Source organism: Pituophis catenifer, unplaced genomic scaffold (genome assembly GCF_029215685.1).
Source record: "Pituophis catenifer annectens isolate HBS135680 unplaced genomic scaffold, rPitCat1.0.hap2 SCAF_3, whole genome shotgun sequence".
NCBI classification, from domain to species: Eukaryota; Metazoa; Chordata; class Lepidosauria; order Squamata; family Colubridae; genus Pituophis; species Pituophis catenifer.
Window position 1 is genome coordinate 59,791,816 of NW_027256883.1, and position 14,623 is coordinate 59,806,438.

Genomic DNA, 14,623 nt, shown 5'->3' on the forward strand with positions numbered 1-14,623 from the left:
TACATTGTTGCAAACGGAGCTCTCTGGAGCTGGAGGCTGGGAGGAAGCCTTTGTTATGGGCGGAAGGGAAAGTGAAAGTTAGAAGGAAACTGTTTGTTAATAGCCCTCTGCCTGAAGAGAAAACTACTGGGCTTTGAGTATAGTTTGAAGAGAGGATTGTTTATTTTGGAAAAACTTTGGGATATACTTTCTAAGACTGTCTACAAGATTTTCTGGCCGTAAAAGGAAAACCTTTTTTTTAAATAAAATGGCTGCTAAACAACTAAAGCCACCAACTTCTAAAGGGGGAGGAGGTTCCCCTGTAGTGACTCAAAAACAACAACTTCCGGCTGATACACAGTCACAAGACCTTAAAGAATTTATAATGGGTGCCCTGAATAATCAGACAGAAATGATGAAAGGATTTTCAGAGGAGTTAAAGAAACTTACAAGTGTGGTGGAGGAAAAACATGATGAAATAAGAGATGATATTGTCTTTGCAGTTTCAGGACTGGCTACTCACATGTTAAAGATTGAGGAGAGAGTGCGGGAAATTGATGATGCTAATTTGGAGATTGCAACTAAACTGGGAGAGGTTATGATACAGACAGAGAAAGTGGATGACGAGATGGTTATGTTACAGTACAGGTCAATGGAATTTGCCCTGAGGCTGAGAGGTTTGAAAGAAAAGAGTGGTGAAAATTTAAATGATGTTTGTTCCAATGCTTTAGCAGAGCTGATTCCAGAAAGGCCAGCAGATGTGGCAATTCAAATGGACAAAATTTACAGGGTCAACTCCTGGCTGGCAAAACAAAAGCAGCTACCAAGAGATGTGGTGATCTATTTTACAACAAGGAGAGTTAGAAATGATATTTTGCAAGCGTCTTATAGAAATAAGATTAAAGTGGAAGGACAAGAGCTGGTGGTCCTGAAAGAGCTTCCTCCTAAAATGTTAAGAGATAGAAAGCAGTTTGGCTTTTTGGTGAACGAACTAAGAAACCAGCAAATTCAGTACAGATGGGATGTCCCATTTGGGATAATAGTGCCATACGCTGGGCAAAGACATCGCTTAAACACAGTTGGAAAAGCAAAAGATTTTTATGCCAATGTTTTAAAGGCTGGAAGGCCACCCTCACCAGGGGGTGCTAGAAAGCAATTGGAAATTACTCAACAAGAGAAAGATGGAGGGCAACCACAAACCTATGCTCAAGTATTAGCTGGAGGAGCTATTCTGGAAGAAGATCCATTACTGACTGGGGGTTCACCACCAACTTTGGAGTCATTAACGATGATTCAGCTGCCAAAAGATCAACGACTGACAAGGGCTACCTATAAACAACATATGGCGCAACAGCCTCAAGATCCAACTCAACAAGCCCAAAAAACGCAAGCTGTGGGAGGAGCTAGGCCGAAGTCTAAAATGGCGGAGGAGGTTCAGCTGATGCTCTCGAAGCTTGGAACGCCCAGAGATGGCAAATAAATTTCTATCTTGGAATGTTAACGGTTTAAATTCTCCACAAAAAAGAAAGAAAATATTTCATTATTTGAAGCAATTTCAGAACGATGTTATTTGTTTGCAAGAAACGCATATTAAATCTTCAGATCAAAAGTACCTGATAAATTCGAAATTAGGTACACATTTTGTGGCATCAGCACCAGAAAAGAAAAACGGCCTAGTAATATATGTTAAAAGAGGCTTAGTGGCCAATTTAATTGAGGCTGATACTCAAGGTAGATATATCGCAATTGAATTAATAACACAGAGTGGGAAGCTGCTTGTAATTGGAGTATATGCACCTAATCAACAACAAGATAAATTTTACAAACTTTTACATACTAAAATACTACAATGGGACTATAGATCCTTATTTTTAATGGGTGATTGGAATGGGGTATTAGATACCCAGAAAGATAAAAAAAGTCTTTCCAAGATCTCCATGCGTGCTAAGTTGCCTAAATCTTTTTTTGATATTTTGGAGGATATGGAGCTTAGAGACGTTTGGAGAGAAAGGAACGTATTGGAGAGTGATTTTACTTTTTTCTCAGACAGGCACCAATCTTTTTCGAGGATTGACTTTATATTAATTACAAACGATCTTTTTTCTAGGGTGAAGAGTACGAAGATATGTCCAAGAACTTTAACTGATCATAGCCCAGTTTGGGTGGAATTAGAGCAGGAGAGAGGGGAAAGGAGGTCTTGGAGGCTAAATGAGAATTTATTTAGATATGAAGACAATCTGTGTGAGCTTAAAAAACAAATGAAAGAATTTTTTATTAATAATATGAATAAAGGAACATCGATGGAGATGGTATGGGATGCGTGTAAGGCTTATATGAGAGGAACATTAATCTTTTTGAATAATAAACATAGATTAAAACAACAAAATAGACGGAAAGAGATAGAGGAGGAAATTAAAAAGAAAGAACAATTACTTATAATTAATCCAGGAGATAAAAAGGCAAAAGATATGATTAATATTTTAAGACAGCAATTTAATATGTTAATGGCGGGGCAAGTAGCAACTAGCATACAATATGCCAGACATAACACATTTTGCAATGCTAATAAACCTGGGAGATGGTTGGCTTACACGATGAGGAAAAAACAGAAATCACGTATTATAGATAAAATAGAATTTAGAGGTAAAGAGATTTATCAACAGAATTTAATAAAAAAGGCTTTTTTGGAGTTTTACACAAAACTATATGCCAAAGATGCAATTCGAGATGTTGATATTGATAGATATCTAAAGATGGAGATTCCTGAATTAACGTTGGAACAGAGAGATAGATTGAATCAGCCAATAACTTCTGAGGAAATTGTTGGAGCAATTAAACAATTAAAAATAGGTAAGGCTCCGGGAACAGATGGACTAACAGCTGTTTATTATAAACACTTACAATCCGAAATGTTAGAACCACTAAAAAATTTATTTAATAAGATACAATTAGGAGGAGGAGTACCACCCTCTTGGAAAACAGCCTTTGTTTCATTAATTCCAAAGGAGGATCGAAATTCCATTAAACCGGAGAATTTTAGGCCAATTTCACTTCTGAATACTGATTATAAGATTTTTGCTAAAATATTAGCCAATAGACTAATGCCAGTTATGCAACAAATAATTCACAGTGATCAATCAGGGTTTATAAAAGGTAGACAAATGAGATACAATGTTAGACAAATTGTAAACTTATTGGAATATTTGGAAAAAAATAACCAAGTCCCTGCAGCGTTTATATTCTTGGATGCAGAGAAGGCATTTGATCGTTTGAACTGGCAATTTTTGTTTAAGATAATAGAGAAAATGCGCTTTGGGGAATATTTTACACAATCAATTAGAGCGATATACCAGCAGCAATCAGCACAAATCATAGTTAATGGAGGTTTAACAGAGGCTTTTAAAATTGAGAAAGGAACAAGACAGGGGTGTCCTCTGTCCCCATTATTATTTATTCTGACTTTGGAGGTATTACTGAATAAGATACGTGATTCACAAAAACTGAAGGGTATTGTAATTAGACAACAAGATTATAGATTAAGAGCCTTTGCAGATGATTTGGTTATTACCTTATCTCAACCTACAGAGTCGGCTCCATACATATTGGATATAATTAATCAATATGGGAAGGTATCAGGATTTAAAGTTAATTCACATAAGACAAAGATGATAGTTAAAAATATGACTACATTTGAAAGAGACAAATTAGCAAGATTAATAGATTTTGAAATAGTTAAAAAGGTTAAATATCTAGGGGTATACATAGCAGCTTCAAATACAAAATTATACAAAAATAATTATGAGGTACTTTGGCAGAAGGTACAGAAGGATATGGAAAATTGGAAAAAATTACAGTTGTCTTTATTGGGAAGAATTGCCGCAATTAAAATGAATGTTTTACCTAGATTTTTATTTCTGTTCCAAATGATACCTGTGCTTAAGAAAGATGAAAATCTGAGAGAATGGCAGAAAGGTGTTAATACTTTTATTTGGGCAGGGAAAAAACCCAGAATAAAAATGAAAATTATACAAGATACACGTGAAAGAGGGGGTCTTAAAATGCCTAATTTAAGATTATATTATGAAGCAGCGGTTCTATCACAAATCAGTGATTGGTTTAATTTAACTGAGAGGAGAATTTTGAATTTAGAAGGTTATGATTTGTTATATGGATGGCATGCCTATTTGTTATATGACAAAAAAGTGGATAAAGTATTTAAGGTTCATATATTAAGAAATGCTTTGTTAAGGGTTTGGAAAAAATATCAATATAAGTTAAATTATAAGATACCTTTATGGGCAAATCCTAGACATGCAATAGAAAATATAAGTATAGAACAAAAACAGGAGGTGATTACTTATAAAGAGCTTCTTATTATGGAAAGGGGGGCAATGTATTTGAAATCTTTAGATACACTGAGAGAAGAAGGTATAATTTATACATGGTTTCAGTATGGTCAACTTCAAGCTAGATGGAAGGAAGATCAAAAAACTGGCTTTGTGCAAAATGAAGAGAATTTGGTAAAACAAATTAGAGATCAAAAACAAATGCATATTAAAAGGTTGTATAATGCTTTATTGGAAATAGATTCTGAGACAGAATTGGTTAAAGACTGTATGATTAAATGGGCACAAAATTTTCAAGAGCCAGTAATGATGGAAACTTGGGAAAAGATTTGGATTAGAAATGTGAAGTTTACACAAGCACAAAATTTAAGAGAAAATTTTTATAAAATGTTTTATAGATGGCATTTAGATCCTAAAAAATTATCATGTATGTATTTTAATGTGCAAGCTAAATGTTGGAGATGTGACTGTGATGATGCAACTTATTATCATATATGGTGGACTTGTAGAAAAATCAAAGCATTTTGGATAAAGATTTGGTGGGTGATCCAGAATATTCTCAAAAAGAGACTGAAATTTACTCCACAGTTGTTCTTATTGGGTATAACTACGGACTGTACAGTTGCAGAGACTAAATTGATTTTGAACTTGATAACAGCAGCAAGATTGTTGGTAGCACAATACTGGAAGAAGGACTTTTTGCCTACTATTGGTGAATGGATACTGAAAGTAACTAATTTAGCTGAAATGGCTAAAATTTCAGCATATCTGAAGGATCACACACAAGAAAGGTACATACAGGACTGGAGAAGATGGATTGATTATATACAAAATAAGTATCAGACCAAAAAATATCAAATAGCTTATGAATGATTTCTTTTATTTGTATAAGCGTTATATAAGTGACATTAGAAGTATTATGTTTAAGAAATGGGATTTTATATATGGGGGGTTAAGAATTTTTTTTTTTAGGGATGTTAGTTTAATGATTGGTTATGCAATTTAGATTATTGTTAGAGATCAATAGAAATACCTTGTGTTCTGCTCTGGGAAGTCGGGGAGGGGGAGGGGGGGTTGTGGGGGGTGATGGGGGGTTGTGGGGAAAATATGTTTGTTTTTTTAAAACTTTTTCAATAAAAAATAAAATATATATAAAAAAAAAAAAAACAGTATTACCACTGCTACCTCTGCTCAACTTCATTCCAAATTCCTGTTTTTCTCTTATTGGCCCAGTCCGTCAATTACACATAAACCACACAACTTCACCTAGCAAATTTTGCTGTACCAGTGGATCCTTAGACCCTCCAAATCCTATAAACTCTTATTTCCCTTCCTCCAATACCTACATTTAAACTTAACCATCAAATAATGAGCTTATTCCCGAACAGACTCTGCTGAAACAAATGAAACATGGGCAAGTTTTTCTGAAGTTCACATTCATTTCACTGACTTTGTGCAGAAAGTACCTGTAGCAGATTTTACTTGCTCTCGTGACTTTAATGAACTCCTATCATTCAAGAAATTGAGCCTATGGTAAACCTGATGCTTTTTAATATCAATTTGTCAAATTATTTATTTCATTCCTTAATAATGATTCAGATATCCTTCCAGTTGCATCAGAAGTCAGCCCATACAGTACTTTCCTAGAGCGGATTTAGAAACTATTTTAGATTCTTTTGTTACTGATCTGAAGACTGTCATTCCTCATATATGTGGATTTCCTTTTAAGGTGACACAGAAAGCAATGTATACTACAAACAATTTTATATCAGCATCTGTTCAGGTAATATTGTATATGTAAGTGTGTATGTGTGTATCATTTATTGGCATATACTTGATTATATGTATATTATATGTCGCAGTCTGTGTTGACAGGGGGGCAGAGGTCGACCCCGAGGCCCCTTATATGTGGGGTGCCACAAGGATCGGTCCTCTCGCCCCTTCTATTCAACATTTATGTGAAGCCGCTGGGTGAGATCATCCGTGGTTTTGGGGTGAAGTACCATCAGTACGCTGATGACACCCAGCTGTACATCTCCACCCCAGACCACCCCAATGATGCCCTCGAGGTGATGTCCCGGTGCCTGGAGGCCGTACGGATCTGGATGGGGAGGAACAAACTCAGACTCAACCCATCCAAGACCGAGTGGCTGTGGTTTCCGTCGTCCCGATATAGTCAGTTGGCACCATCTCTGACTATTGGGGGCGAGTCGTTGGCCCCCACAGATGGGGTTCGCAACTTGGGCATCCTCCTGGACTCACGACTGTCTTTTGAAGAGCATATGACGGCCGTAGCCAGGAGGACTTTTTATCAGGTTCGCCTGATTCGCCAGTTGCATCCCTTTCTGGATCGGGACTCGTTACGCATGGTCACTCACACCCTTGTCACCTCACGCCTGGATTATTGTAATGCTCTCTACATGGGGCTCCCCTTGAGAAGCACCCGAAGGCTCCAACTGGTCCAGAATGCGGCCGCGCGGGTGGTAATGGGAGCAATGTGGCGCTCTCATGTAACCCCCCTCCTGCGCGAGCTGCACTGGCTCCCAGTGGTCTTCCGGGTGCGCTTCAAGGTTTTGGTTACTATCTTTAGAGCGCTCCATGGCTCAGGACCAGGGTACTTACAAGACCACCTCCTGCCACCAATAGCCTCTCACCGACCAGTTCGCTCCCATAGAGAGGGACTCCTCAGGATGCCGTCGGCCAAACAATGTCGACTGACGGCCCCCAGGAGGAGAGCCTTTTCTGTGGGGGCACCTACCATCTGGAACGGGCTTCCCCCGGAGTTACGAAACATCCAAGACTTACGCATATTCCGCTGTGCCCTGAAAACATTTCTATTCCAACAAGCTGGTCTGGCCTAACTCTCCCTTTTTAATTGGCTTTTAAACTGGCTTTTAAATTGGGTTTTAAACCTCTTTAGATAAATTTGGATGTTTTTTAATCTTTGAGCCTAAATTACTTAATCTGTTTCTTAATAGTTTTTAACTTCTATATGTATTTGTATTTATTATGGCTGTTCACCGCCCTGAGTCCTTCGGGAGTAGGGCGGTATACAAATATGAAAAATAAATAAATAAATAAATTAAACATTGAAATAGTCAATTATCTTCATTTTTCTCAATATATCTTTTCTAATGCTTTATTATGATAATTGAGAAGGCAGCTAAAGTGTGATAGTAAACACGTAGAGCAGACACAGTGTTTTTGCTGTGAAAAACACTGATGTAACTGGTATATCCGTAAATAGCTAAAATGATTCCTTAAGGACTAGCTAAATGCAAATTCTGATTACTATGCCACTTATTTTTCTATAGAAAGCTCCTGAATAATAATAATAATAATAATAATAATAATAATAATAAATGACTTCCTTGCAGAATTATGCACTAATTACTTCCAGATGGAGATTTGTACCAATATTATTATTAGATAGCAATCAGCTACAAGTCTAATCTAAGTTGTCTTGAGTAATAGAAATAAGGAAGAAAGAGCTGACAAAACTGCTTATTGGTATTTTGAGATATTCCATAACAAGGATAGATACTCAGTAATTTCTAAAAACTGCAGTTGAATTGTATCTTAAATCAGTTGGGTTTGCTTGTAGCTATTAGCTGTTGATCACATTGCAGTTTAGCACTGCCTGTTCTCTACAGATGTGGCTCTGAGGTTTTACATATGGGCTTGTCTAAAAGTGCATGCTTACAAAACAGGAGACAATTTTCTATTCTTATACTTTATTTTCCATCCATTTTTAAAATCTATATTGTATAAATATGATGGTAATAGTAAACCATGATGGCTCTTGCTATTGATTTAGTAATTTAGAATGCATACATTGCCTAATATTTTTTTCAGTGATGCTCAAAAATTAAAAAATAAAATAATTATCTCACCATGTTACAGTAATGGAAAAGAATGAAAAAAGAAAGTTGGAAACATGAAAAGAAGCATTTAAGTGTCTGTACTATCTTTGGCTAGTAATTGAAGGCAGGTTATGCCTCTCTTCATTTTTTTAGTTCAAAGTTAATGAGTACTGTTTCTGGCACAAAAGTAAAAACAACCTGACATTTTCTGAATGGAGGTGGAATTTGATTACATCATTTTACATGATGATCTTCCAGGGAAGAAGGGAATATAACTAGCTTCCCATCTGGCCTTAGTTAACAAAGAATTCTAGATATTTCTGGAAGAAATTCACCATACCAAGCAGTGATGAAAAATGGAATTGATACTGAAGGTGCTGTCAGTATGTAGATAGCATCTTGTCCCATCTTTAATTTGAAAACAGATGCTGTATCATGCCCATTCAGGTATATCTGATCTGTGCTGAAATCTGAAATGAAAACATCAATGCATTCAATCTGAACAAGGCTAAAGGGGTTTAATTTAACTTTGTTATCTTATTCAGAAATGTTTAGCAGTAGTATTTTTATTATATGGTAGAAACAAGGTAATTCAGCTTAGAAAATATGTTTTCTATGATATAACTGCCAGGGGTAATGTGAAAATTCCTCTATATCTTACTTTTGGTAATATAGCTTTATAGTGAAAAGTGCTGATACCAGCAAATGCAGTGAAGCTAGAATGAATTATAGATAGTCCTTGACATCCGACCATTAATTCAGTGATCATTCGAAATTACACCAGTTTTGAAAGAAGGCACGGTCATTGTAGCAACCCTATTTTCCTTCCATTTATGCCCTTTTAGCTCTCTGTTTCCCTGCTTTTGATTGCTCTTTCCTTTTTTTTTTCTTTTTTTTTTGGCAGCATATATCCATCCCCATCCAGGATCTCTGTGCAAACAGGTGTTTGGGCATGCTGTGGCTTAAAACTGCTACTTCCTTTCCTTTCTTCTTTTTCAATGTATGAAGCCTGCAAAACGCAGCCCCTGTACTCCAGTGCAGCACAAAGCCTAGTCACAACCCAGCCAGGCCAGGCACACCACATCAGCAGTGGGAGGAAGAAGAGAGGAAACATCAGCTGGGACTAGGGAGCATACATGTGTGCAAGTGTAGGGAGGCAAAGGAAAGAAGGTGCAGGGTGTCTGTGAGTGAAGCCAGGAAAGAGGGAGTGAGAATAAAGAAAGGCCCCGGGAAGGAAACTTATTCAAGCAACTTGGAATCTTCCTTACTGGCTTCCCCACTGACTTTGCTTGTGGGAAGCCAGCAAGGAAGGTTGCAAATTGGCAATGACAGCAGAACACTGCAGCCTGTCAAAAATATAAACTCGTTGCCAAGCATCCAAATTTTGTTCACCTGATCACGAAGGCACTTTGAGGAATGACCATAAGTTCTTTCATTCAACACCCATCGTTGACTGCAAACGGTCATTGAATGAATGGTTGTAACTTGTAGCTCAAAGACTATCTGTATAATTGTTCATTCCAATACAGTTGATATGGAATTGAATTATTGTTCACTTTCATTCTCTCAATAAAACGTACAGGTCCATTTGAATGGATTTTTATCCAGTGTCAATTTTTATGAGAAGATTTTATGTGTTACTAATATCTAGAAAATTACATTTCTTACCATATTAATTTTCTGGTATTGCATTATTCAGTTATAATTGTTAATTCCAAAATATTTACAATTATATATAAAATTAATTAGTGATGTGTAATGTGATTCAAATTGTTTTATTTGGTTCCTGTGTTTTAGAAAGTAAACTCTAAACCAGCCAACCTTACTGTAGGAAGGAACTGCAAGGTACCTTTGACTCAAATAGTTCCAAAGAAAGGTATTTCAAACTTTAAGCATGTACTATAAATAATAGCCACAAGGTGGAGCTTAAAGTCAACCATCTGAAAACTGATGTTTTCTTTAAATAGGATATACTTCTGCAGATGATGAGCATGGTGGAGTAGGAAACAAAAACAATATTGGACAACAGTGGAAAACCTCAGAAAATACTGGTTCAACATTGAAATCAAATGACACCAAGAGGATCATACCCATTTTCAGAGGAAAGTTATTGCAAATGGATAGGCAGTTCACTAAAAGAATCAATGAAAAGAAAAGGAAAAATGTTTCAAAAGATTTATCAAAACTAGTAACAGATCATGCAGTTGCTAAATCAGCTGTATTCAGCCCAAATGCAGATCAGATTAACAAATCACTACCTGATACATCATTTCAAAATGTTACAAATAAAAGCGTTTCTCAGAAGATGAGAAAAAATATTAGAGCTAACAAATTTGTATTAAAAGAAGAAAATAAAGATGTTGGTTATCTGTTAAACTTCCCTTTACCTAATGGAACAGTTTTAACCAAACATTCCAATAAAACCAAAGCTACAAAGCTACATTTTTCTTTGATATCTGCTGATAACCAATCAAAGCATCAAACAGCAAGCATCTGTCAGCTTTTGAATAAACCTGCACATCTCAGTGCAGGTCAGAATCTTCTGAGGTCGAAGAAAACTGATGAAATAGCTGAAGGAGCTCTCAGAGTATTTCAGAATCAGATACAAAATCCAATGAAGGAAACAAAAACAAATGCTTACAGATTAACCGGTTCAGGATTTGAAGGGCTGACAACATCCAATAAATCCAAAAGAAAAAGAGATTGGAAAGAATCAGTGTCCTATCAAGACATCACTAAGACCTTAAGACCTCATCTGCAGGTATAGTAAATAATATAGATGTACGTAAAAATGATAGCTCACAAGCTTTTCATTATACTGATTTACACAATGAATAAAAAGCAAGCATGTGACTGCTGAGTTCCATGCATATACTTTTAGTATGTTATTCCTCATGCTTAACCAGAAATTTGTCATGACACTTGCTTTTTCATATGAAACTGTTTATGTGGTCTACATGTATCAAGTCAATTAATTCAATCAGATCTGAGATATACAGAGAGTGGGCATGGTGGCCTAATGGTGAAGACTCTCACCTCCCACTTGGAAGGTTGAAAGTTCAATCCTAGGTAGCAGCAGATGTTTTTCTCCTAGGATGCCAAGAAATCTGCTGCAAACTCCACATGGCATCAGGGAGGAATCCGGTCAGTAAGCAGTAAACTTCATCCAGTCGCCCGAACTCTATCCCAAACTAAGGGATTACAGGGTCATAAAAAGGGAGTATCTGAGCTATACAGAAAAGTTATGTATTGGTTTTTCTTTAAAAATTGGTCTGAACTAGATATTGATAATGCATTGGCAGTGAGCACCAGGATACAAAACTTCCTGGCCTGTACATCATGAGAATCTCTGAGCTTCTTAAATTAAAAGTATTGATTGTGAAATAGCATGATATAAAATTAACCCTTTCTTACCTTTCATGTAGTTCCTTTTATAGGTTACAAATGAATAAATCTTAGAAACTGACTCTAATAAGAATAGTTAAGAGAAACTATGACATTAGATGGCAGAAAATATTAGTTGATATAACTTTTGAAATTTGTATAATTTTCATAAAGGCTAATTTAAATTTTTATAACATGCTGTACACTTCTTTTTAATTTTAGGATACATTAATTACCATTATCAATATTTCAAAGAAGAAAAGTTCAGTGCAACTGAAAAACATTTAACATTCAGAATCAATTTCAGGCCTAGGAACTAACTTGGAAAAATCATGAACTTTTCCAATTTTCTCTGAATTTCTATTGTCTTATATAGAGAAAAACAGAAACAGAAAAAGTGGTTATTAGGAATATCTTTTGTTTGTTTGAAAATCAACATTATATGAATCGATACCGATATGAATATGCAGTCTAATAGCTGATGTCCTAAAAACAGTTAGGTTGTAGAATTGAATTAAAATGTTCTAGCTAGGAATGTCAAACTGGTATCTTGTAGATATTTCAGCTCTGATCAGCATCAGCCAAGATGATAAACAGCAAAGAGCTGCAAGATTGTTCAAAACATTTGTAGCCCACCCCAGTTGTAGAACCTGGTGTTGGCAAGTAACTCCCTGGATTTCTATTGCTGATCCTAAGGAAACTATTTCATGTTGCATAAGAATGAATGACCACAATAATTCATTTAACTATATAATGTACATTATATATACTTTTAAACTTCAGTGTAAACTTCCAAGGTATTTAAAAGCATATATACCATTTTAGATCAATTTTGTTTTTCAAATTTACTCTTTATTAAGTCATTGATATTCCAAATTCTGTTTATAAAAGTATTTGGAAAATAATATTAACATTATGCAGTTTTACACTGAATTAAAGTCTGCATTGTTTTAAAAGCTATAGCTATGTAAGATTAATAATAAATAATAATAAAGACACAGAAAGAGAGAGAGAGATAAAGCAACTGCATTCATCAAGAAAGCATGCCGTAGATAACTGTCACTTTACTTCATCTGGCACAGGAAGCATAATTGTACAAGACATGCCCCACATCACAGTTACTACCCACAATCTCGCAGTTCAGTGGAGGAGAGACATCTCAATTTGGGAATTCAGCTTTCTCCTTACCCCGGGACCATCTGTCTTCTACGCATTAAATTTCAAATTATTTTCCATCATGTAGCCCCATTATTCGTAGGTAGTGCTCAATGGTACTGATTGGTCCCTTCAAATAAGAGAGTATGGAATAGCAGAGTTAGGTCTTATTGGTGTATTGATGGCATTCTATTCTAGAATTATGGATGACCATCCCTGGAAGTTCCATGTAAATGCTAAATTATATTGTGGAATAGTATTAATAACTGGCCTAGATATTGAATCATTGTCCCCCCAGAACCACCTTCTTGTCCCAGCAAGAAAGACCAGGGCCACTGCAAAATAACCACCACAAAGCCCAACGCAACCAGACAGCTCAAGTTATCATAACTGACCATAACAAAAGATGCCAACATGTCCAATAGAACTAGCAGAATTAAAATTCTTTCTTCTATATAGGTCATCTTTTGAGATAAACAAAGATGTCTTAGCCTCATAGCCTGAGAGAAAGCCTGAAAGAAGTAGGTCCAGTCTCAAAATGTTTTACTAAGCTGTTTTCCCAAGAAAAGCAACCACATCATTTTGGATCAACCAGTCCAGTGTGAATATTATTATGTATAGTAACGAATGAAATAAAATAGATTAAAACAAGACTAATTGAAAAATAACTGTACAGCTTTTATAAATATTTGTTCACAAATATTCATATTCACATTCCCTGTTCCATATTCTGATTTTGTGTTTTTTATTTATATACAAAAAGGGAGGAATTATACACAAGTAACAAAAAGGATTTAAAAAAAAAAAACCCCTTAAATATAGTTTTAAGCCTTGAGTACACAAAATAATGTTGATCAGACTTTCCATTACATGAATAAAGAGCCAGCTCCTAAGAAGGAAATGAAAATATGTTATCAATCCAGTTTTGTAAATCTGGGTCAGCACTGTCTTTTCTTTTTTGTCTTTCCACTCTCTTCTTTTTTGCTCAATAAATTCACAGATCTAAATAGGGATAAAAAAATCCAATTTTTTGGTTCATAATTCATCATGACACCCACATCTTTAAATCATATTACTGTTCCCAAAACTACTTTCGCATACATAAATCAAATGGGATGACATTAGACCAGGTTCATATCACATGTGCAAATGTGCCTTGCTATCAGCCTAATGAAATTCATAGCCATCTCCTTTTAAACTTTCTTTGATGTGTCCATTGAACATTATAAAATATTTTTGAATAAAACTTATATTAACAAGAAATATACCTAATATTCTTTAAGACTATTAAGTATTGATTTGTTAGTATAGTATAAGGATCTCCCTATATAAATTTGGAAATACTCAAAATGCATTTCACTGCTTATTCAGCTTTTATTTAAGCTACAGTTTTGATATGCTTGTTATAGTAAAATATTTAGTTTTAGGCCTAAGATGTACTGATACTTTGATTACTTTTTAAATTTTAGCTTTTGATAGACAAATGAATGATAATCAGCCAACAATTATTGGAAAATCATATATACATTTTAACATAAATTAGTAATAGACAGAGATAACATTTGTGATAGCAATTTTGATTTCTTAAATGTAAATATAATTTATTTTAGTGCTTAATATATTTTATTGACAGGAAAAAGAACGAAGTTATGCAAAACCTAAGAAATCAAGAACCAGTAAATCATCAAAGTAGAAAAAAGATGCAAGAGAGAAAATAAACAGCAGGTTTGTCAAAACTAAACCATGAAAGGGTGGTGGTGTTTTCATTTAAGACTTGAAGTATTTAATTCATATTGTGCTTTTCCTGTTTCATGATTGAATAATTTATGATTAGAAAATGGCGAAGTTCCAATTTTTTTCCCACAGTCAAGAAACCATACACATTAAAACAGACAA

General features: G+C 35.3%; 1 protein-coding gene across 1 annotated transcript in view; it reads left to right on the forward strand.

The window, feature by feature from the left end:
* CUNH18orf63 (chromosome unknown C18orf63 homolog) overlaps positions 1–14,420 on the forward strand; it is a 34,491-nt gene extending 20,071 nt beyond the window's left edge. The window contains exons 10-13 of the mRNA XM_070942425.1: positions 5,925–6,108; positions 9,986–10,064; positions 10,156–10,949; positions 14,361–14,420. Of these exons, the coding sequence (XP_070798526.1) occupies positions 5,925–6,108; positions 9,986–10,064; positions 10,156–10,949; positions 14,361–14,420 (1,117 nt within the window). The remainder of the gene's footprint in view (positions 1–5,924; positions 6,109–9,985; positions 10,065–10,155; positions 10,950–14,360) is intronic.
* Positions 14,421–14,623: the final 203 nt, after the last annotated feature.